Here is a 26,012-nt window from a genome sequence, read left to right as displayed (position 1 = left end):
AAAAAAATTATAATGTATAACATTACTTCATATATTTGTCTCTAAAATTTTCTAAATAAATTATATGAATCTAATTTCAGATAAATTGTTTGGCATAATTTAATGCAGCAGTGCATTCTGTAATGTTAAACAGTGTTTAAGTCACCATATAAACAAACTATCTGCAAAATTTAAAAACATAAGTTTCGTTTTTAACTTGTATGTCAATAATTTTAATTTCATTTAAAAATAAAAATGAAAACAATTGGTATGAAATAAATTATTCCATGACCAAATTAACAGTGTACCTAGACTTGATCGCCACAATGCTGTGATCAGGAAAAATCTACAGTGCAACCAACTTAACTTCATATGTGGGAAAATGTAAACTATCTCCGACTGATGCATCACAACGCACTCAATCATTCAGATTCATATGTGATAATAAAATATTTGACCACATAATTAGCACACAGCCACTGGCTACCACGAATATAGGCACTGTATTATATTGAATTCAATATACAAACGTTGAATTTAAGTTATGTGCACAATGTATTCAGTATTTTAATGCAAACACAAAGGATTTTTAATGGTTATAATGATTATTTATTCTTTTAATTAATTATGAAATTTTCATTTAATTAAAAATTTTTAAGTGATTCATTACCATAAAAAAAGTACAATACCATTATATCATTTTAATCATGCAAAATACAACAAAATTTAAAAATATAACACTGTAATACCATAATTTATAATGCAATCATCAAAATTTACAATTAAAGAAATTTTCTGAATCTATATCTTGATGCCTGAAATGCCATCTTTCTCATAGCTAGATTCTTATGATGACTCCGTAAGATGGATAGCCACCCCTACGAATATCTTCCTCCATTAAATAGTAATTTTCGTTTCCAGCTCTTAGTGTGTTTCACAGTCAATCTCCAGTGTTATTATTTTTTCAAAACATTTGATCATTATTTTTATAATATCTTTTGCATAGTTCTACATATTTTTAGCAATAATACTTTTCACTAGATGTATTCAATCAAATTCAGCTTACAGTGATGACAACCTTATTACTTCATGTCTTTCCTTTTGCAAAAATTCATCAATGACATACCTTGGATGAGATGAATGTCAGCAAACAATATGAAGCTCTGCTCTTGTGATGTCAGGGTAACAGTGAATTCATACCTTCCTCTCAATGTCTCAATGTCGTTTTTTTCCATAAAAACTTTCCTTTCTTAAATTTAAAATCAATTTTCAGTAAAAGTTTTCTCTCACCTACAAAATTTACTGCCTTTTTTCAAATACGCTAACAATTTTCTTCTAGTTGGAACTAATATCTGCATAAACTATGAACAGTTCTTCTGATTACATCCAAATTAAAATCAACAACAGTTTCTAGACTATTCTTGTTTTCTATTTTTTCAGGACTTACTATACTTTCATTATAGACATTCTTTGCTTCTTTTCTGACACTGTAGTTAGCCCATACTGATTTTCCTATAGCTTCAGGAACTCTTTTAATTAAGCATTCAGTTGGATTGAAGAATCTACCTATTTTCTTCTTTCCAACAAAGAATTTAATAAATAACTTTGCTAGTAATATTATTAGTATATCATTAGTCTTTGCTATAAATGGTACAATTTGCTCATATTTAGACTTATCCTTGTTTATGGTTTTAACCATTGTGAAATAAATACAAAATAGAAAATCAGATAAATGATAAAATAAAACTATTATACCAAATTTAATGATCCCTAAGAATTCTGCTAATAAACAAACAACGTAAAATAAAAAAATAAAATCTGTAATGAAATGAATTCAAATACAAATAATAAAAATTTATTATACAAGTGACACAAAAAATGTGAACTTTTGAAATGTGTAGTGTGGCAGCACTGCTTTATGCAGAGGCAACCTTGCTACTCAGACATCATGGAACTGGGTAACAGTCAACAGTGTGCATTCACCATAAAAATGTTTTACAAAACCAACGATAGTTTGTACGGTGCATAGAGGGAGTTCTGACAGCATTACAATTCAGGGCGTGTTCCATCAAAACATGCATTAAAAACTTTAACTTTAAAAGAAACTGAATCAGCTTTGAAAAAGAAACCCGACAGGACAACTATGAAGTGCTCATACTCCACACAATATTGAGGGTCTATGCTGTTTCAATTGTACAGAGCTCATAGCGTTCAATTCATAAACAAGCAGCTGTGGTTGGGTTGTCCCAAGAGAGAATTCACCAAATTCTTCATTTCAACTTAAAATTTCATCCTTACAAGTTACAGGTCATGCAAGAAACTGAAGAGAACAATCACCAGTTCTGCTTTGATTTGTAAAATAATTATGGCTAACATTAACGAAGACAACAAATTTCTGGATACTTGTGGATGTTAGAAGAGGCACTTCTCCATTTCACAGGTTACATAAATGCCGGCCTCCGTGGCACAAGTGGTAACATCTCGGCTTTTCATCCAGAGGTCCTGGGTTCGAATCGCGGTCAGGCATGACATTTTTACACGCTACAAAAATTGTCATTTGTCTCATCCTGTGATGTTATATCTAATGGTGGTCCTGGAGGAAAAAAAAAGAAAAAAGTAGAACTTTTATTATTGGGCTGACAGCAACCCCAATGAATTTCATGATGCCTTTACAGAGCAGCAAGGTATGGTGTGCAGTTTTGTCATATGGAGTTATTGACCGTACTTTTTTGAAAGGATCACGTGCTGTCACTTTGGATCAATATGAGGTCTGTTCAAAAAATAAGCAAACATTTACACACCAATGGAGATATTTATTGACATGCGGTTGGCAGTATTGTGTTTTGAATAACTTCCTCTGTAACCAAATGTTCTTGGATTGTTGATATTTAGTTTAGTTTTCATGTTATTGTTATTTGAGTTCAACGTGCTCAAGTGTTAGTAGTGATGTTTTTAATGTGCGATTTTTGGGAGCCACAATACAATGTAAAATTTTGCATGAAACTGGGGAAAACTTTAACAGGAGATGAAAGCTGGGTTTATGGCTTCTACACTGAGACAAAAGTTCAATCATCACAATGGATTGGCAAAGGATCTCCATGTCCAAAGAAAGCAAATCAGTCTCGATCCAGTGTCAAAGTAATGCTCTCTGTTATTTTTCTGATTTTAATGGAATTGTGCATTTTAAATTGTCACAATTTAAAATAATTTTTGATTTAAGATAATTTTTTTTTCAAATCTATGTCCATAATTTTATTTTGATTGAAAAGTAGGGTAAGGTAAATATAGTTATAATGCTTCCAAAAAACCAATATATGAAGTCACATCCTACAATGCATTTCTTAAAAAATTTCATAATCACTAGAAAACTTACTTGGTCGAATGATACTAAGATGATTGTAAATAAGGATTAGATGAACAATTATGTAAAACTGAAATTTTTTTATTGGCTGGTTATGATTTTTTAGGCAATTTTTAACAATTTACTTTAAAAAAAAACCTGAATGATTAAACATATTAAAACTGTACAGAACGTGAATGTAAGAGAGAGGTTTATAATTTTTTTTGAAAAAAAGGAATGCATAAGTATGAAAATGTGAATAAATCAGGTAAACATAAAATTAAAATATATTTGTTCTTAAAGGTCAACATTATAACTTACCTATAGCTTTAGTATAAAAAACAGGGTGTTCAGGTGTAGTCGGTTTAAGTCGCTGAACAGGAGTTTGTGTTACTTCCATCGTTGTAGTATCATGAAAACTTGTTTCTAAACTGTATGCTTGCTGTTCTGTATTTAAATCTGGCTCAGAAAATAAAAATATAATTAGTGTAAATAAAAAAACACATGTACTGAATTTTTATTCATATAAGAAATTTATTATTAAATTAAAATGAATGTGATATCACAACATAATTTATACCTGAACATCTGTAAATCATAAAAATGTTAAGGTAATAAACCATTTTTATAAGTTAATGCCTGATAATTACAAGTTTTGCTTTATTTTGCAATTACACAATTGTCAATTTCCTTAGACAAATCACACAGTTCTAAATAATACTTTGAGAGTTTATATATTCTTCAATTATTATATAATCTCAATCATACTTCTCTTTTACAAACCAACAGATCAAAAATCAAGTTTTATAATGATGCAAAAGTGGTTTTTGGTTACAATTTTTACTCGATAATGTTGAAGACTATTATTTAATATTTAAAATCGGAAATAATAAGTGACCAAAAGTGAACTTTTTGAATTGCCAGTTGCTTTTACAGGTACCTCACCTCTATACGCAAACAACATAATTCACTTAAAAGTTTTCAGTTTTAAAAGTACTGATTACATAAATGTCATTTGGTGACTAAAAGTTTGAAATTAAAATGCTTCATACAATTATTTTATGTTTTACAGATGTATTTTTAACAAAACATTTTTTATAAAATTAGTCATACACCAACATGCAAGAAATATAAACAAGTAATATCAATATAATTCTGTTGAAAGGCATTAGCATTATAAGTATTTAAAAATAAATTTTCAACAAACTTAGTATCATACATTTTTAAACATATACCGCTTTTACCTTACAGTTTATTTTCAGACTTCGGTCTGCTCAAATTTTAAAATTCTGCATTCCTTAAGATACAGCCACAACTGAAAATATTTTCCTAAAAACTTCGCATGTATCTTTTATGTTGTGTAATTTTTTTTTGTTTTCTATTCTTGTTATTAACAATTTGCAATAACAGAAATTATTAAATGTAATAATATCATAAATGGTAACAGCTGTAACATTTAACAGTTTTTATATTTCATGTAAAGCAGTAAAATAATTATTCAGTCTTTAGACTTCTTTTCACTGAGTAATATCCAGAGATCTTTTAACTGTACTACCAGTAGCAAGTTGTTTTCGGTGGTTTGGATGCATCTGCAGTCCTCTAATCTATGAATTTAATTGAACTAATTAGGAACACAAGTGATGCGATAACTTTCTTACATGAATGTAGAATTTTCTACAATGTGTCCACAGGATATGATTTTGCAAAAGAGATCATGATTGGTAGTGGATTTGCTTAAAGGTGGGTGCCGTCAAATTAAGCAGTTAAATACAGATAATTTTTAAACAAGATTGAAACTTCTGCTCTGAAAAATTGCCGCTTTTATTTATTACAGGGTTAAATATTTAAAATGTGAGAAATTTTGTGAATAACTAGAAAGAAATTGCAAACTACACAAAAGCAAGCAATCTCACACGCCAGAATCCTTTAAAATTTTGATAACAAAGAGAATTTTTTTCAAATTACCATCATCATCATTATAACACTTCCATTAGAAAGGTCTGACTACCAGCAACTTATATATTGTTCTAGATCATATCTTTAATTTTTTCCCACTTTTTTCACCCTTTCACTAATTATTCCAAAACAATGTTCAATAACCTTTCTCTCATAAAAATCTTATTTAAGCAATTATTTTTAATCTTCAAAACAGTATGTAATAACACCTTTTCTCACTTACTTACTCTTGTAAAAAACCACTTCACCTTAATTTTTCAATTCCCCTAATGTATAATTTATATTAATTGTCATTGTCAATATGACATTTCAAACACTTTCAGTGATAACTTTTCAATTTACAATCATTTATTAATGCACTCTAAATATGAAGAGAATTCATTTCAAATTTTATAAAACAAACTGTTTGGTAATACAAAAATTATGTAAAACACTATCTCTATAATTTCTGTCACATTCTTTATAATCTTCTTATTAATGTCACATTACTAAAAAAAATTCAACAGTTTAACAACTTTCCTCTCAATGGATCATCCAAGATAAATTTTTAGTTATGATGAAATTATAAAGTTCAGTAAGATAAGAAATACTGAATTTCATCCATGCAGCATTTTGATGATATCACATCTGTGCAAGAAGAGTGCAAGTATGTCGTAAAGGTTTATAGAATGAACCTTTTTTTTTGTCTTCTGTCATTGACTGCTTTGATGCAGCTCTCCAAGATTCCCTATCTAGTACTAGTCGTTTCATTTCAGTATACTCCCTACATCCTACATCTTTAACAATATGTTTTACATATTCCAAACGTTGCCTGATTGCACAATTTTTTTCTTCTACCTGTCCCGCCAATATTAAAGCGACTATTCCAGGATACCTTAATATGTGCCCTAAATGTCTCTCTTCTTTTAACTATATTTTTTAAAATGCTTCTTTCTTCACAATTTGCTGCAACACATCTTCATTAGTCACTTCATCCACCAATCTGATTTTTAACATTTTCCTGTGTACCACATTTCAAAAGCTTCTAATCTTTTCTTCTCAGGTACTCTGAACGTCCACGTCTCACTTCCATATAAAGCGACACTCCAAACATATACTTTCAAAAATCTTTTCCTGACGTTTAAATTAATTTTTTATGTAAACAAATTGTATTTCTGACTGAAAACACGTTTCACCTGTGCTATTCAGCATTTTATATCGCTCCTGCTTCATCCAACTTTAGTAATTCTACTTCCCAAATAACAAACTTCTTCTACCTCCATAATCTTTTCTCTTCGTATTTTCACATTCAGTGGTCTCCTTCATTATTTCAACTACATTTCATTACTTTCGTTTTGCTCTTGCGTAGGACTTCATCCATGCCATTCATTGTTTCTTCTAAATCCTTTTTACTCTCAGCTAGAATGACTATATCAGCAAATCGTATCATCATCTTTTCACCTTGTAGTTATTCTGGATCTAAATTGTTCTTTAAAATATTAAAAAGTAACAGGGATAGGGAACATCCTTGTCGGACCCCCTTTCTTATTTCGGCTTCTTTTTTATGTTCTTCAATTATTACTGTTGCTCTTTGGTTCCTGTAAATGTTAGCAATCGTTCTTCTACCTATGTATTTGAACCCTAATTTTTTTTTAAACGTTGAACATTTTATTCCAGTTTACGTTATCGAATGCCTTTCCTAGGTCTATAAATGTTAGTCGGTTTGTTATTCCTTAATCTTCCTTCTACTATTAATCTGAGGCCTAAAATTGCTTCCCTTATCCCTATATTTTTCTGAAATCAAATTGGTCTTCTCCTAACATTCTCCTCTCAATTGTTCTGTACAGAATTCTAGTTAAAATCTTTGATGCATGGCTAGTTAAGCTAATTGTTCTGTATGCATCACATTTATCTGCTCCTGCTTTCTTTGGTATCATGACTATAACACTTTTTTTGAAGTCTGACAGAATTTCCCCTTTTTCATAAATATTACACACCAGTTTGTATAATCTATCAATCGCTTCCTCACCTGCACTGTCTAGTAATTCTACAGGTATTCTCTTTATTCCAGGAGCCTTTCTGCCATTTAAATCTTTTAATGCTCTCTTAAATTCAGATCTCGGTATTGTTTCTCCCATTTCATCCTCTTCAACTTCCTCTTCTTCCTCTATAACACCATTTTCTAATTCATTTCCTCCATACAACTCTTCAATATATTCCACCCACCTATCGACTTTGCCTTTCGTATTATAAATCGGTGTACCATCTTTGTTTAACACATTATTAGATTTTAATTTATGTTCTCCAAAATTTTCCTTAACTTTCCTGTATGCTCCGTCTACTTTACCAATGTTTATCTCTCTTTCCACTTCTGAATACTTTTCTTTAATCCACCCTTCTTTTGCTAGTTTGCACTTCCTGTTTATAGTATTTCTTAATTGTCTATAGTTCCTTTTACTTTCTTCATCACTAGCATTCTTATATTTTCTACATTCATCCATCAGCTACAATATATCGTCTGAAATCCAAGGTTTTCTACCAGTTCTCTTTGTTCCACCTAAATTCGCTTCTGCTGATTTAAGAATTTGCTTTTTAGCATTCTCCTATTCTTCTTCTACATTTTCTATCTTATCTTTTTTACTCAGACCTCTTGCGATGTCCTCCTCAAAATTCCTCTTTACCTCCTCTTCTTCAAACTTCTCTAAATTCCACCGATTCATCTGACACCTTTTCTTCAGGATTTTAAAACCCAACCTACATTTCATTATCACTAAATTACAGTCGCTGTCAATGTCTGCTACTGGGTAAGCTTTGCAGTCGACGAGTTGATTTCTAAAAATCTTTGCTTAACCATAATATTATCTACCTGATACCTTGCAGTCACCTGGGTTTTTCCATGTGTATATTTTTCTATTATGATTTTTAAACTGGGTGTTGGCAATTACTAAATTATACTTCATGAAAAACTCTATAAGTCGGCTCCTTCTTTCAATTATTCCTACCGTTTCTATTCAGACAAATATATAATACAGGATATTAGGAAAAGAATTCCTCGGCTTAAAGTATTATTTAAACAGCATTATATTTAAAGTATTACTTACATGAGTACATATTTTCTGAAAGGATAAATTTTTTTGGCGTTTAATAAACTTTGATATGTGCGCCATTAGTTGCCCTGCACATGTCCAGATGGTAGGTAATCCAGCTCTTTCCATGTACTCACCAGCATGTCAGGTGTAATAGATGCTACTGCCGTAACAATCCTCTCCCGTAGGTGGTTGATGTAACGGATTTTCTCAGAATAAACAATATTTTCACATGCGTCCACAAAAATATATCTAGTGGTGTCATGTCTGGGCTTCTTGGTAGCCATGCAACGGATCATCTTCTCCAATCCGCTATTTTGAAATTAATATAGCACACGTATGGTTGCTGTAATGCAGAGACGCCTGTCTAGCAGATAGAAAATTAATCATTTTTCTTCTTCAATATCATCAATCTGTGGAAAGATGGAAAGTTTGAGCATATCACAGAAAATATCCTCATTAATTGTGCTTTCTATAAAACTGAATCGACTCACAGTATGGTCATTCATCAGTCCGCACCAACCACTGACCGTGAGAGTCACATATATGTTCAATAATTCCATGCTGTGGTTCTGATACTGAAATCCTGCAATTGTGTCAATTTACTGATCTACTAATGTGGAATGTCGCCTCATCTGAAAACATGACATTTTCAGGTAGTCCTCATTTTCATCAATGTTATGCATTTAAATTGCAAACTCCAATCTTTTCACTTTGTCATTGGATTTGATTTCATGTAAAAGTAACATCTTAGACATACATAGTCTAGGTCACTTATGAACCACTTTGTACACTGTAGATTTAGGTATTCCTAACTCTAATTTGCACCTTGCTAATGACTTTTTCAAGCTATATGTACAAGATGCTTGGATCCATTCCACATTCTGTTCAGATATGGAAGGACTGTCTGGTGATTTCCCCTTTAAGACACTGTCTGTTTCCTTAAACTGATTAAATCACCGGGATATTTTTTTATTTATACACGGGGCACTGTCATATTCACATTTATAATTATGCTGAACTGTGATAATCGATCTTGTTTCAATAAATTAAATCACATACAAAGCTTTCTGCTGCAGTATGCTCATGAGTGAGACTGCCGATTGGTTATGCAGTGAAGGTCATACAGTGGTGCAAACTGCAATGAATATCTGCGATGAAAAACGTAATGTAACAAACACAAATATGAAAACTGGATGCTTTTAACTGATTCTATTATTTCAGTACAATCTTTTGGAACCAAGGAGTTCTTTTATAAATACCCTGTAGAGTAGCTTCAACATATTATACACATAACACTTGCATATTTCAAACATTTAAACTAATGGGTACTGTAAAAAAGGTTAAATATCCAGAATGGCCAACCACTATTGTAGAAATCAGAAATATTTGATGCTCTTCCCTCAGAAGCCCAAAGATATCAATCACCTGCCATAAATATAGGGTACTTATATCAAATACACATGATTATAAAGTGGAGATTACAATTAATGCAAAGAAACTTTAATTAAAATGTGAAATAAAATTGATGATTTTTCTCAAATGTGACGAGTTTCTGATTTTTCAAATGTAATGCTAGGCAGATAAATTTCTTAAAACATATTATTTTCACAGATGAGGCAAAATCTTAAATCATAGGTCGGCTGAATCAGCATAAATAGTAAATCTGGTCAGAAACATGCATAACCAAAGGTTTCCTACTTAGTGGGTTGTTAGAGGGCTACTCATATTTCCAGTCTACCAAAGAATATTTTGAGATCTGATGATGTAATTTCTTTCTAATCACATAAAGAACATCTTTATTATGTAGAGGTTGTGATTTAGATTACTTGTATGATAGGACAGTGGAACATGTACAGTGAAACAGGATCATTTGATGTCTGTTATACTAAAAATGTGGCTGCAGCTCAAAAACACACAGATTTTCTATCATATTATTTTAGGAAAAAAAAAATTAATATTTCAGAATAAAAAGTTATCAAACATATAAATTTTCAGAAACCCAGTACGTACAAAATTCCAGTAAATTTCTTTCAAAATAATTAAACATAATTTTCATTTGTTAATGTTAATTATATATAAAATTCATTCAATTTATTAAAAGATTTTCCCAAATAAATTATTTTCTTTTGATGGAAATATTTTAAAACCTTATCAATTTTAAAATAGACATTTTCCCCCCAACAATTTGGAAAAATTAATAACCAGAATTGAATGACTAAAACTTGATATTTTATAATATTGTTAAACATAATTCATTGAAAACAACAGAAGCATACATATTTCACACTAGTGCAATGATGTAGGAGAGCAATATTTATCACATAGTTTTCCACTACCTCAAAGTATGATGTAATTAATAAACCTTGTCCTTAGTCTTATTCTCCCTCCACCACTACTAACCTTCAACATTTTAAGGCCCTTTGAAAGTTTTAACACAGTAGTAGCTTTCTTGATTTAAGTGACAGATGTTTTACAGAGTTGTCCTCCAACTGCTGTTGTAAAGTACCCAGTTGTGCCATTTATATGAATTTTGTTTTATTTTATAAAAATAAAACAAACAACATACTTCCCTCCTTCGAAGATTCAATTTAAAATTCTGTATTAATTGGTCTAGCCTACAAATGAATTCCTTGTAAACGATATTGATATTTAAAATATGAAAACGATTTCACACTGTTTCTACATGTTCTCCATTTTTTGGACACAATGATGTCAGGATTTTTATTGCAGACCAAGCTTCATTTCTTAGTTATGTCCATACACCCAGTTTTCATTCCTATATTTTGTGACAGTTAGATTGAAATTTAAACCGTTTTTGTCAATGCCTTCCAGACTTTAAGATGCCAAACTTGCTGTTTGAAAGTAGGTGCCTAGATAATTCAATAAGATAAGCTGTAAAATTCTTCAGAATAATTCTACAATGTCACAAGGTTCTACAGATCTTTTGTAATTTTCAAGAATAACTTCTAAAATTTATTAAGTTTTCAGATATCGAGGAGCTTGAAAATCGATCCAAAAATTATCCTCTCTCAACTGATGTGAACCAATCTTAGATTTATATAATCCTAGGAATAATTTTTAATCCTTACATTACTGATGTCTGCTTTTTCCCAAAACAGTTAATTATTTTTCTTTATATCTGTCATTCTGAAGTAAAAAAATATAGATATATTTTTTCAACAGCTGAATCCTTTTGCACTAACACTTTACTAGTAACCATAAAAATGACTTTATTTTTCTTTATGCTGCTTTTAAATATTACTTTATAAATGGAACTAGTTCTGCATCATAACCTAGAGTAAAAAAGTATTAATATAGCTTTTCATATATTTTTCTGTTTATTATTCCAGTTCATAGCTTGTGATTGAGTGATGCTAACTCATTGAGAGAATATATCTGATTATTTTATTTCAGTTTACAACACTTACTGAAATCCAGTGGGCATAAAATCAAATAACCAGTTCAAGAACTAACCAACTTATTTTGTCTCGCCTTGAAATTCTGCCAAAAATTTTCCCTATTCTTCTACTGAACTTAAATTTTTTTTAATAAATTATCAAACACATGCTTTATTTCATGTTTAATTTTATACTTCACTTTGTCCCATAAAAATACTATACAAATTAATACAACCAAAGAACTGTTAAGCTAATTCAGCTTCTTGAAATTTAGTTACCAACACAGCTATGTAAAAAAAAACTTTTTTTCTAAATCAGACTGTTCAGGACTGAAACTACGCATCATGGTCACAAGCATTCATCAAAATGAGGACATTTCAAAATTAACATAATTAAATCTGAAAATGATTGAAACAGTATGTTAAATTTTCGTATGTTAATGTTTAATTCTTTGAAATATTTTTCTTCTTTCTCCTTCCATGTTCAATTTGCTACTATTTTGAGTAATTATACACTTATCTGTTACTTTTCATTATGTTGAAAACTGTAAGCTATTATTATAAATCTGAATGCTTCAGAATATTTTTAATCAACAAAGGTAATTCAAGTAAGATCATAGAATAAAAGGCAGCAGCAATTCGAACCAAAAAATTGTAGTTTTATGGAGAAAGTCAACCGTTTTCAATGGATATTTTCCTTAAAAAAAAAAAATCCTAAAAAGACAAAACAACAGATATCCATTCCATAATATTCTATTATATACATATTAACACTGTAATACTGGATACAGAAATCACAATCAACCATATAACTATTGAGTGAAAAATTAAATTAAAAAGGAATTGAATTAAAAATATTCAATTCATCATTTAATTTTATTTTTTAGTTGGTATTAAAATATCTTAACTATAATAAGAATTAATGAATAAAATAATAATTCATTCTGTAATAACAAAAGTAATAATTTTTTTTCAAAAACAGAATAATTACTAATTTACTAAGACTACTTTAAAAACATAAAACAACAACATTTTAAGAACAGCTGACAGCCGCTTGAGAAAAAGGAAAACATAATATAAATTATAAAATAATTAATAAAATCTCTTTATGGTAGAATACAAATTATTCAAATCATAAAGGAAAAAAATAAGCTGATTGCAGGCTGTATTTAAAATACTTTGAAAAAAATACAGGTCCACAAAACTGTTGGTTTTGCGACAATTTTAGCATTGAGATTTCAGGAAAAAATGATGATTGAAATAATTTTTAATTCATCCATAATATTAAAATGCAAAATGCCTCTCATCAGAAAAAACTGTAATACTGAATTAACAAAAAATTCCTACTTTATAATTTAGGCAAGATATTATTAAGATAATAACTTCAAAATGTAGCAAATTTATAACCACCAGTTTTGCAGAACTTTGTAATCAAAATGTATGAACATTTGCCGCTACAATTTGCAAAAAGAAATAATTAAAATAATATTAAAAACAAATCTTCAATACACTTTCATATAAGTAACTTTATAACTTTGTTTGTTTAATTACTACTTTTATACCAAAATTATACAGCCTTTCACTGCATTTTGTAATCTGTCAACATGCAAAAACAATTAATTAAAATTAAAAATGAATTTTAATAATTTCTAAAATTTACAACGGTTTTCTCAAACGACTTTCAGTTAGTAATTGAAATTTAGTTCAGCCAACCTGAAAGAGTGAGACTTTCAACTGTAACATCGGATTCTTCAAGACGTCTTGGTGGTAACTTGATTTTTCTCACAGTCGGCAGAATAACAGGTTTATTTAAAATAGCACTTCCGGGTGTAGGAGCCATAGATTGAAGAGCAGCTTTTGCCTTATTAAATTCTTCACACAATTTTGTGTGTCTCTTTCCTGTAGCATGTAATCTAAGGACACTTAAATCAGCAACCATCAACTTTGCACACATTTTACATTTTGCTTTATAAGCATTATTTTCGACCGGTTCTAACCACTGTTGAAATTCAGGGAAATATTCCCAAGCCTTTCGATATTTCTGTTGTTTTCTGGTTTGATGAGATCTTTCAAGTTGTAAATCTAAATTTTCTGTTTCACCCACCGATTCTGCTACATCACTCCATTCAACAGATGTTTCTTTAACGTCATCACCGACCTGTCCTTCACTGATTATTTCAGTTCCGATTAAATCACTACTCATTATCTCTCTCGACATTTTAAAATAGAGTTCAATTATAAAAAATTTATTAAAATACACAATAATAAAACTCTATTCTTTTACGTTCAGTCGTTAAAATGAAGCATTTTTAAAATCAAAATTCACTTAATATCACACGTCTTTTACCTGAAATAATTCCTAAAGGTAATGGATTAGAACAATTCAAAAAAAAAATTTATTAGAAGAATAAATGAAATTAAACTGTTTAAAAAACCTATGAAGATTTTATAAACAAATTCTTAAAGGTTCTGCAAATCTGATGGTTCTGTTTTTAGAAACAATTGTAATAAACTTACATAATATGAAATTATATATGAAAAAAAAAAACCACCACCACATAATTTATAACAATGCATGTAATGTAATAAAAACATTCTTTCAATTAAAAAAAAAATATATATATATTAATTAAGAAAATTGACCTGCTATATTAATGGCTAAAACTGTAAAGAAGAGAATTCTATGAAATGTAAATTAAAATAAGTTAACCAAAGAATTACACAGTTGAGAATATATTAGAATTTTTGAAATATGAATTTATTAATACAATATTTTCTTAGTTACTTATTATTCATACTTACAGCATTTCAACCAATATCAGGTTTTCCTATGTAAATAAAAAATTCCTCTGAGGAAGGCTTAAAATTAGATAAGACACATAGTTATGAAGAAAGTCATTTACTGATTTTTTTTTATTAGACTAACAAATAAAATGAATACTGCAATTTAAAACAAATAAAGGCTTCAAGTAACATAAGATGTTTATAAAAAAAAAAAAGGTTTCACCTTAATAATTGAAAAAGTATTACAAGAAAGAAATACTATGGAAAAGTTATATTCTACGTAAAAACTGAATAAGTTTTGTCCTAAACAGGCTTTTTTAATTCAGATTCTAATATTAAAAATAATAAAATAAGGTCAATATATACTCCAAAGTTTTAAATGACAATAACGGGAGAAACACAATTTTAATAAAAATAAGAGTAGTTGTTCAAAACTTGTTTTTTACATATTAGACATTATAATCTATCATAATCAAAACTCCATAGTTTTGTTTATACATTTATGCAAACAAATTTAAACATTTTGTCAGAAATTATATACATGAAAAAACAAAATGATATTATCTTAAAAATTATGGACCAAATAAAGTTTATGATAAAAAAGTGTTTGGTTTTTGGCAAAGAATGCAAATATGATAAAAAAAAAATAATAATAATAATACTTATTAAAAACACAAAACTGAATTGAAAAGTCCATAAAATTTAAAACTATTACTGTGTTTTCTGTTTCCACAAATCAATTTTTTATGAAATGTTAGTTAATATGTTTAACTATTCAGGTAGAAACTTAAAAAAGGTTGGTAAGATTTAAAAATAAGAATGAATAATTATTTTTACCATTTACAGATATAAATAATTAAGCAAAATAACCTATACAACATATTTACTGATGACAAAAAATTAAAAAAATATTTGTGTAAAATGGTAAAAAGATTTATGTAAGAAATTGTCAAGTAGGCTTATAAAATTTAAGAAGCAGTACCAAGCTATTAAAAAGAAAAAAACATTCACAATTTGTGTATGAAAAGAAATTTTGTTCACATCATACATATACATTTTTTTGTGATAATGATAAACTTTAAATTGCTACAATATACAAAAAATAAAACTAATTTATAATTACATCTTATGAATTAAAAATAATAATAAATAAGGTGAAAGTTATTTCATTGAAATTAATCAAAATATAAAAAAAAGCAATAAACCGTACATAAAAGTTGGAGGGATAAAAACATACACACCATTTGGTTGTAAAAATGTTGTTCCCATATGCTCATCTAGTTCTTGTCCACTTATAACAATAACTTCACTTTCAGCAATTCCCATCTCTTTTCTATAAGTTGATAAATTTTTAAGATGTTTTTTACCAGCAGCATGTTTTTCTAATTCACTTTTTCCAGCTTTTATAACAGTATCACATGCAGCACACATAGCGTTTTCAGGATTTGGGTGCGGTCTTAACCAGTCTTTAAACATATCATACATCATCCATTCTGGTCGAAACCGCTTCGGTTTAAATGGTAAAACTCTTCTCTTTTTTGCCATAGAATCCTCATCTTCAGCAACTTGTACTGTCGAACACTGATTTTGTGCCAACATAGCAGCTGATTCATCGCCCACCACACTGACATTTCCAATAGGGACGATTGAAACAACCCCTTCAGTATCCAGCTGCCTTTTTTCTCCCCTAGGTTCTCTGAGAAAATTTATTTTAAGACATCAGAAATAGAAAAACAATTTAATCAACAACTGTAAATTTCATAATTATGCTAGAACACGGATAGATCTTCAAGATCAAAATTATACAAGTGGTAATAACTTTGCATATCTAAGGTAAAACTGAAATCTTAAGAAAGAATTCTTAAACACAGGAAAATTGGCAATATGTGAAGTGCTTAATTTATTCCAGCATTACGTCTAACCCTACCGTGATAAATTCTGTTTGCCTATATATTTAATAATGAAGGAGAAAATGATGAAGGGATATTAAAAAAAAAAAAACTAAAACCAGATGCGGAAAAAATTAGTAAAAGAAATATAAATATTAAACTTAAAATAAATAAAAAAAAAAAAATACATAATAAGTAGTTAAAAAAACATTGCAAATAGAATATTTTTACTTAAAAAAAATTAATTTAAAGAAGTTCTTAAATTAAAAAAGATATATTACTTTAAACGTCCAAGATGAGCCAGTTTAAATACAACCAGAATTATAATTTAAACAATCTTTTCCAATCATCATTTTGTAATCTACCATTGTCTTAAATTTAATTTATTTTCTTGGTCAGGTAATATTCTTTTTAAGTACTTTCTAGGTACTGGCTTTTTATTTATTTTCTATTAAAAGTTGTTTTTAAATTTACCTTTATTAATTTCTCCTACTAAAATGCTGATGATGCTTTATCATCAAAATGAGCAACTGGTTTTTTTTAAATAACGAGCATTTTCTCTAACTTAAATCTAGAGTAATTTCTCTTAGTTTTATTTTTAGAGGTAAAAATAGCAGCTGTGACTTAAGTTACAAGTTTTGATTCAACCATTTATTTTATTTATTCTTAATCTCTAAGGTTATTGTTAGTGCTCGTTTCCAAATAATACTAAATATTTTAATTTCCCTTTTATAAGAATCAGATAACAGTTTCTATGAAAAAATAGTTTTATATTGTAATAGATTGTTAAAAAAAAACCTTTTTTATATGTCTTTGAAAATAAATTAATATTTTATGGATATGTTTATATCTTCTGTCGTGCATTTTATTTACATCCTTTCTCAGTTTGTAGTGTATTTTGTATATAATTAATTAACGATTTTTTACTGATGGACAATATTGTGGGGTAAAATCAAGTGGAAAACTATAATTACAATTATATCAGAGTAGACTGATGTATCATATTAACTCATGCAATACATACATAATAGCAGAACTAACTCTTTTCTCATGCAAAACAAAAACTACTATTTTAACTTAAAAATATGTAAAATAATTTTTGTATAATAAAATTAACAGCATTCGAAACAGTTTTCACTTAAAATAAATATTCTGTCTAGTTTACAAGTGTAAAAGTATTTTGAAAAATACTACTAAGAATACTATTAAATATAATCTATTATTTTGAATTTTATACTTAATGCATTACATATTCTAAGCAGGGTGAATGTTGAAATTTCACTGAACATTAATTTTTGAGCTATTGGGTAACCCTAAAAAAAAATTACTTTACAATTCTTGGTGATACCATTGCCATAATGCGGTTAATACATCAGGTAGGAAAACTTTCTGTAGCATTTCAAAAATGTTATTACTATCTGTTACATTTCTTAGAAAGATCCCCATATAGACTGGCTGACATTGTATGCATTACTTTTATTTTATTTTTTTTAAATATAAACACATAGGAATATTCTTTTGGAAATGCTTCTAAAGTATTAGTTATATTATTTCAAGTTTATTAATATTATATTAAGTTTAATATCATTTCTGTTAATATTTTATAATAATTGAAAATTAAATTTTTTATAAATTCCATATCTTTTCTGATGATGATTATTTTAATTATCAAAATGTATCAGTTTTTAAAGGTTTGAGTGTTGTTTTCTCCTGAGAATTCTAGTTTATTAATATCTCTTTAATATCTTTTTTATTGAAATAATCATTATTTACGTATGATTTAATCTCTTTCCTATGAATATATACATGTTTATTTTTTAATTTCCCTAACTTTTAAAATTTATTTCACAGTTTCTCTTCCAATCTTTTTAAAGAAATATAAATTTACATATACTAAGAATGAATGATGCTTAGGTTGTAAAGTTTTTGGATAAATTTAATTTTATTAATTTGCTTTGTGAGATTCAAGACAATCCCTAGAAAAAAGTATACAAGGGTTAAAATAAATCTGATATTAGTAAAGCTAAGAGTACTATATTTTAACAAAGATTATATAACACCATTACCACATCCACTGATGTTATAATATTTGAAAATATAAGTCTAAAAACTAAGAATTATTGTCTAGGAATTGAAAGAGCTTTAAGTAAAAATTCCAAAGATTTTGATAAAATTTTTAAATTATTGAGTTAAATAAATTTATCGAGTATAATCCTGTTCATTTGGACTAGATAGGATGATGACAGTGGATGCGAGTAAAAAACTACAGAAACTTATTTGAAACTGATCTTAATCTATATGTTATTAATAAAGTCAAACTTTAGAGAAATAGTCCCACAATGCTGTTACTACGCCATTCACACTTCTCTAAAGGAGGGTTGGGTGAGTTCAGTTGTTACTATGGCTACAACAGCTTCTTCTTGCATACAGGCATACATAACTAAATGATGCCTATAATGTAGTATTTAATTAACTCTGAATAAACATTAATAATAAAGTTTTTAATTACAAAATATTTGTTAATGAAATTCATTCTAGTATGTGTATTATGGAATAATGCATATAATGTACCAATAATAATAATAATAATAATACTGTACCAAACTGAAACAAAACAATTGGATAAAAATGTTAAAAACCCAATATTTTGAAAATATTAAAAAATAAATAATGTATGTATGTATTTAAATTTCCAATTGTCTTATGTATTTATCCAATTTAGATACATAAGTTTTATTGTAGATATTTTTAAGAAAAACTTTTACAAAATCATAAAGTTGAAAAAGTATTATTTTTAATTAATTTATACAAAAAAGATACTTTATAGCTTAGTCTTTTTAAGACTAAAGTTGACAAGAACTTTTTGATGAAGAAAAATAGAATCAAAGTACAAACTATTACCAAGCATGAACTAAGGTTATCCAGAATGCATGAATGTATTGTGTTCCACAAATCAGTTTACTGAAAATAAATGAAATGAAGTTTTCAATGTTAAAAAATGTAAAACATAAAAATAACTGCTTTCAAAAGATGTCTAAATGTTCACCATTCAATTCTACATGCATCCCGCAACATTTTCAACTACAGTTAGGCAAAACTCTTTATTATCATTAAGTTTGTCAACTTTTAATTCAGTATACATTGTAGATATTGCAAATCTCTTGGTTTTAAGCAAAAACTTATTTCTTAGAACATTCCATATGGAAAAATCACAAGACTATGATCAGTCGATAGCACCTCACATTCCAATCCATTCTGGAAAAACTGATACACAACTATATTGTAAAATGAGGTAAATGGCTAAGCAGCAAATTGTTTTCATAAAAGGCTACTTACAGGTAAAACAGCTTTGTATAACATATCAATATAATTTTCTCCAGACAGTACCTTCAAAAAATTAAGGGCCTAACATTTCATCATTTCAAATTCCTACCGTACATTTGATCTGGGAACATTCAACTCTTTTTGCATAATTAAATGCAGATTAGAATCAGTTCAATAAATATTTTTCATCAAATTTTCCCTTGTTAATGATGACCAAGGCCTTCTGGTACTTGTCAAATCAAGATCAACTGTAATTTGACATCATTTATTTCACTTTTAGATTGCTTGCTGAGTCAGTAAAGGAGCCTCAGGATATTTCACAAATATTTGAAATACTCCCTCACAGCTTTTATTTGTCTTTCATGAAGAGTGTAAATGAACAAGTTGCACTATATTGTTAGTTTATGATTCATCATTTCTAGAACAATAATCACATCGCACTGAACCGACAACCTAGTTGGGAAAATATCATCTTTCTACAGCTAGGAAGGAAATGGATAGGATAAACATAGACGTAGTAGGAATTAGCAAGGTTCAGTGGAAAGAGAAAAACGACTTTTGGTCAGATGATTATAGAATAATTAACTCAGCTACATCTAATGAGCAGGCAGGAGTATGTTTTGTAATGAACAAGATAGCAAAAGAGAGTAGAGTACTTCAAAATACATAGCAATAGAATCATTGTAATAAGGATAAAATTGAAACTTAAACCAACAACGATTGTTAACGTTTATATCCTACAAGTGCCCATGATGATGATGATGATGAGGCAGAGTGTATATACGAAGAAATTGATGAAGTAATTAAACATAAAAAAGGAGATGAAAATTTAATAATAGTTGGAGACTGGAAAGCAAGCACTGGAAAAGGCAAGGAAGGAAATATAGTGGGTGAATACAGGCTGGGCAAAAGGAATGAAAGAGGGGACAGACTTTGAGTTTTGCACGAAGTATAATTTAGTAATTTTCCAACACCCAGTTTAAATCATAATAGAAAAATATACACATGAAAAAAGCCAGGCGATACTGCAAGGTATCAGAGATTATATCATGGTTAAGCAAAGATTTAGAAATCAACTCGTCGACTGCAAAACTTACCCTGGAGCAGATATTGATAGTGACCATAATTTAGTGATAATGAAATGTAGATTGGGGTTTAAAAACCTGAAGAAAACATGTCAGATGAATCTGTGGAATTTAGAGAGGCTTGATGAAGAGGAGGTAAAGAAGATTTTTGAGGAGGACATCGCAAGAGGTCTGAGTAAAAAAGATAAGGTAGAAAATGTAGAAGAAGAATGGGAGAATGTTAAAAAGCAAATTTCTAAATCAGCAGAAGCAAACTTAGGCGGAACAAAGAGAACTGGTAGAAAACCTTGGATTTCAGACGATCGATATATTGCAGCTGATGGATGAACGTAGAAAATATATGAATGCTAGTGATAAAGAAAGTAAAAGGAACTACAGACAATTAAGAAATACTATAAACAGGAAGTGCAAACAAGCAAAAGAAGAGTGGATTAATGAAAAGTGTTCAGAAGTGGAAAGAGAAATGAACATTGGTAAAATAGATGGAGCATACAGGAAAGTTTTGGGGTACATAAATTAAAATCTAATAATATGTTAAACAAAGATGGTACACCGATTTATAACATGAAAGGCAAAGTCGATAGGTGGGTGGAATATATTGAAGAGTTGTATGGAGGAAATGAATTAGAAAATGGTGTTATAGAGGAAGAAGAGGATGAAAGGGGAGAAACAATACTGAGATCTGAATTTAAGAGAGCATTAAAAGATTTCAATGGCAGAAAGGCTCCTGGAATAGACAGAATACCTGTAGAATTACTGCGCAGTGCAGGTGAGGAAGAGATTGATAGATTATACAAACTGGTGTGTAATATTTATGAAAAAGGGGAAGTTCTGTCAGTCTTCAAAAAGAGTGTTATAGTCATGATACCAAAGAAAGCAGAAGCAGATAAATGTGAAGAATACACAACAATTAGCTTAACTAGCCATGCATCAAAGATTTTAACTAGAATTCTGAACAGAACTATTGAGAGGAGAGTGTTAGGAGAATACCAATTTGGTTTCAGAAAACGTAGAGGGACAAGGGAAGCAATTTTAGGCTTCAGATTAATAGTAGAAGGAAGATTAAGGAAAAACAAATCTACATACTTGGCATTAGACCTAGAAAAGGCATTCCATAACGTAAACTGGAATAAAATGTTCGTTTAAAAAAAATTAGGGTTCAAATACATAGATAGAAGAACGATTGCTAACATTTACAGGAACCAAAGAGCAACAGTAATAATTAAAGAACATAAGAAAGAAGCAGAAATAAGAAAGGGAGTCTGACAAGGATGTTCCCTATCCCTGTTACTTTTTAATATTTTAAAGAACAATTTAGATCCGGAGTAACAGTACAAGGTGAGAAGATGATATATTTGCTGATGGTATAGTAATTCTAGCTGAGAGTAAAAAGGATTTAGAAGAAACAATGAACAGCATGGATGAAGTCCTATGCAAAAACAAAACGAAAGTAATGAAATGTAGTTGAAATAATGAAGGAAACCACTGAATGTGAAAATAGGAACAGAAAAGATTATGGAGGTAGAAGAATTTTGTTATTTGGGAAGTAGAATTACTAAAGTTGGACAAAGCAGGAGCGATATAAAATGCCAAATAGCACAGGCGAAACGAGTTTTCAGTCAGAAATGCAATTTGTTTACATAAAAAATTAAATGTCAGGATAAGATTTATATGGAAGTGAAACTTGGACGATTCGAGTACCTAAGAAGAAAAGATTAGAAAACTTTTGAAATGTGGTGCTATAGAAGAATGTTAAAAATCAGATGGGTGGATAAAGTGACAATTGAAGAGGTGTTGCGGCAAATCAATGAAGAAAGAAGCATTTGGAAAAATATAGCTAAAAGAAGAGAGACTTATAGGCCACATATTAAGGCATCCTGGAATAGTCGCTTTAATATTAGAGGGACAGGTAGAAGGAAAAAATTGTGTAGGCAGGCAATGTTTGGAATATGTAAAATAAATTGATAGGGATGTAGGATGTAGGGGGTATACCAAAATGAAACGACTAGCACCAGATAGGGAATCTTGGAGAGCTGCATCAAATCAGTCATACTAATTAAAAAATTATTTCTAATAATTTCTTAAATCATTTGCTTCATTTTTTCATCAGTAAACTGACTTAATGTAAGTATATATGTAAAAAAAAAATTTTTTTTTGCTATAATTTTTCTTCAATTTTTACATAAAAATACTCTTTTTAAGTATTAGAATGACACTAAACTGTCGTAAAATAAAACAGATACATATGCCAAAATAGAAAAAGTCTGTTTATTAATTAGTTGCTATTGTTCAATGACACTTTTAAATTTAAATATTTTGAAATTTCATGAGTAATTAAAAAGAAATAAATAATAATGGAGTACTACTAAAAAAAAGGAACACCCTAAAGCACTTTCAGTTAGTTAATCATCCCATTATCAATAAAATAATTAAAAATTAACTAAATACTTAAATTTAAACAAAGATTTGTTCAAGTATATGGCAAAAATGGACACAAACATCTATGATAACTTCATATTTTATTATCTTATATTCTTAATGTTTATATAAATAGCTAAAGAAGTAAGGTTTTTCTAAATTAAATGTTATTTTTTTGGTAATAAGTGGTTCTTGATTTTTATATTAATTATATACACTAAAAAAAAAACTGCTATTTTGATAAAAACAAACATAGTACTTTGTTGGGCTATGTTAAATAATTATGAAAAAAAATCATAATTAAGATAAATTCATTGGAAAAACAGTGAAAACCATAGCCAAGTTAAAATATTAAAAAAGGCATCTATAACTTTCAATGCTATTTTATCACAAATCACAAGGTACAAATAGTAAATTTCTGTAACTCTTAAAGCAGGAATAAAATCTAACTCAGAGAAAAGATAAAATTCTCTACTGTCAATAAGTATATGGCACATGCTAAAGGCTCTACTTGTGAACACGCTTGAGAAACAATATAAATACTGATTTGTAATTGAGAAAACGGTTAACTTACATGAGCAATACATTTCCATTAAGTTCCATCCTGAATATTGAAAAATCAGTAACTGAGACCTGTGAAATGTTAAAATCCATTTGAGAATTTACCGAGCAAAATTTTTTCAAACAGTTTTTACAAATCAAAGTTTGGGAAACTTAAACAATAACTTATAAGTAACTTGGTCTCAGCCATAAAATAAATCAAACAAATGAAAACCACAAACATTTGCGGTTTTACATTTATTCCAGGTACTGTACTACAAGTCTATGAAACATGAAAATTGCTTATCAAGGTGATTAAAAAAAATGCCAAGATCACTTACAGTGTCAAAAGAAATGGGATTTGTGTATAGACATCTTAAAAGTAAATAATTAATTAAGATTTAAAAACTAAATCTGGTTGTTTTTTTTAAGATTCTAGTTTGTACAGTTACAGAGTGAGATATGTTCAAACTAAAATTTTATCTAGAGGTTCATGAAAATAGAAAATTATGATCCTGGAACTGAATTTCTGAACTTGAACTTAATTAAATAGCACGTACACAGTCAGCATGATGCACATAATATGGTTAAGAAAAAATATAATATGAAAAAAGGAAAAAACTGTTATTAAAGTTAAAAAAAAATCTTAGTCAATCAACACTTCTATCTTTATTAAATGCTGAGTGTCAATAATTTCCAAGAAACTACAGCTAAGCAAGATGATTATAACAGAAACATTATTGGATAGTATTTTGTTACTCCAGTAACAAAATGCTGTAAGATCATATTAAAACCAATCTATATTAAATCTAAAAATGAAAAACATGATTACCATCACAATTTTAACAGCTTTTTGTGTAAATTAATAAAATTAAGAAAAATAGTCTAAATAAAAAATGTATATTGAGACCTGAAAATTTCCAACAAAAAAATTAACAAAATTCGAATGCAATAAAGATAAAATATCTTTCATTCATTTTTCAAATCATTTATGATTATTTTACACTTTTGATCATTTTTATTATATCTGCAAGCAAAATGATTGAACATAATTATTTTTGTAATTTATTTATTTAGGTACTGAAGACATTTTTCCAGTTACAGATATCATCGGTGAACATACAAGAATTTTAAGAGGGTTATTTTTTTTCAAGGTCCGATCGGTCACGAAATTAAACCCAGTGAAAATAAAAAATTTTTTATTTGTAACAAGTACTTACATAGTTACGCTATTTCTCTACATAGTTGCCACTCCGATTTAGATATTTGTCGTAGCGTGGTACCAACTTTCCAATACCCTCGTCGTAGAACAAAGCCGCTTGTGTTTTCAGCCATGTTTTTACACCGGTCTGCAGCTCAATGTCTGTGCCAAAATGTTGTCCTCTGAGCCAGCAAATGTTTCATGTGAGCAAAGAGGTGAAAATTGGATGGAGCCAAGTCCGGACTGTACGGTGGGTGATCAAACACTTCCCAATGAAAATGCTGCAGGAGCTTCTTTGTTACAGCTGCAGTGTGCGGCCGAGGATTGTCATGGAGAAAGATAATTCCTGATGACAACATTCCTCTCCGCTTATTCTGAATTGCCCTTCGTAGACGTTGAAGAGTCACGCAGTATGAGGCTGCAGTGATGGTCGTGCCACATGGAATTCGTGTTCCATGAATTCCACCAAGAGAACTCCATTCCGGTCCCAGTACACAGTAGCCATACACTTTATGTTGGAGAAGGTTCGCTTGAACTTTTTTGGTTTACTGAAAGAGTGAGAATGCATCCACTGTTTGGATTGTTCTTTTGTTTCTTCAGTTTCGAAATCGACCCATGTCTCGTCCCTTATGACAATTTTGTTCAAAAAATCTTCTCCTTCATTGTGGTAGCGCTGGAGAAACGTTAGGGAGGCGTCCTTCATTGTTTTGTGATGGTCGGACAGCATCTTGGGAACCCATCTGGCACACAGTTTGCGGTACTGAAGTTTCTCACTCACAATGGTGTAGAGAGCTGACCTTGAAATTTCTGGAAACGTGCTCAATACAGAAATTGTGAACTGACAATTTTCTCGAATCGCCTCATCCACTTGCTCAACGAGATCATCGGTTGACACTCCCTTCCTTCCCTGACTGCCTGCATCATGAATATCTGTACGTGCTGCTTTAAAGTTCCTGCATCACTGTCGCACTTTGCTGTCACTCATTGAAGTTTCACCATACACATTACTTATTCGTTGATGAATTTCAGCC

The 26,012-nt window shown here is 29.4% G+C and overlaps 1 protein-coding gene across 7 annotated transcripts in view; it reads right to left on the bottom strand.

The window, feature by feature from the left end:
- LOC142322486 (uncharacterized) overlaps positions 1–26,012 on the bottom strand; it is a 56,799-nt gene that overhangs the window by 12,476 nt on the left and 18,311 nt on the right. For 2 of the 7 annotated variants that reach the window (XM_075361612.1, XM_075361613.1), the window contains exons 2-4: positions 23,815–23,873; positions 15,766–16,220; positions 3,641–3,778 (exon numbers count right to left, since the gene is read on the bottom strand). In XM_075361612.1, the coding sequence (XP_075217727.1) occupies positions 3,641–3,778; positions 15,766–16,220; positions 23,815–23,843 (622 nt within the window). In that variant the 5' untranslated portion in view covers positions 23,844–23,873. Of the gene's footprint in view, positions 1–3,640; positions 3,779–13,453; positions 14,100–15,765; positions 16,221–23,814; positions 23,874–26,012 lie in introns of those variants that run through there. The other 5 variants (XM_075361608.1, XM_075361614.1, XM_075361609.1 and 2 more) reach the window with 3 other exon arrangements.

The sequence above is a fragment of the Lycorma delicatula genome, chromosome 3 (assembly GCF_047948215.1).
Source record: "Lycorma delicatula isolate Av1 chromosome 3, ASM4794821v1, whole genome shotgun sequence".
Classification (NCBI taxonomy): Eukaryota; Metazoa; Arthropoda; class Insecta; order Hemiptera; family Fulgoridae; genus Lycorma; species Lycorma delicatula.
The sequence above is the reverse complement of the archived record's forward strand: the minus strand, read 5'-3'. Positions and strand labels throughout refer to the sequence as shown.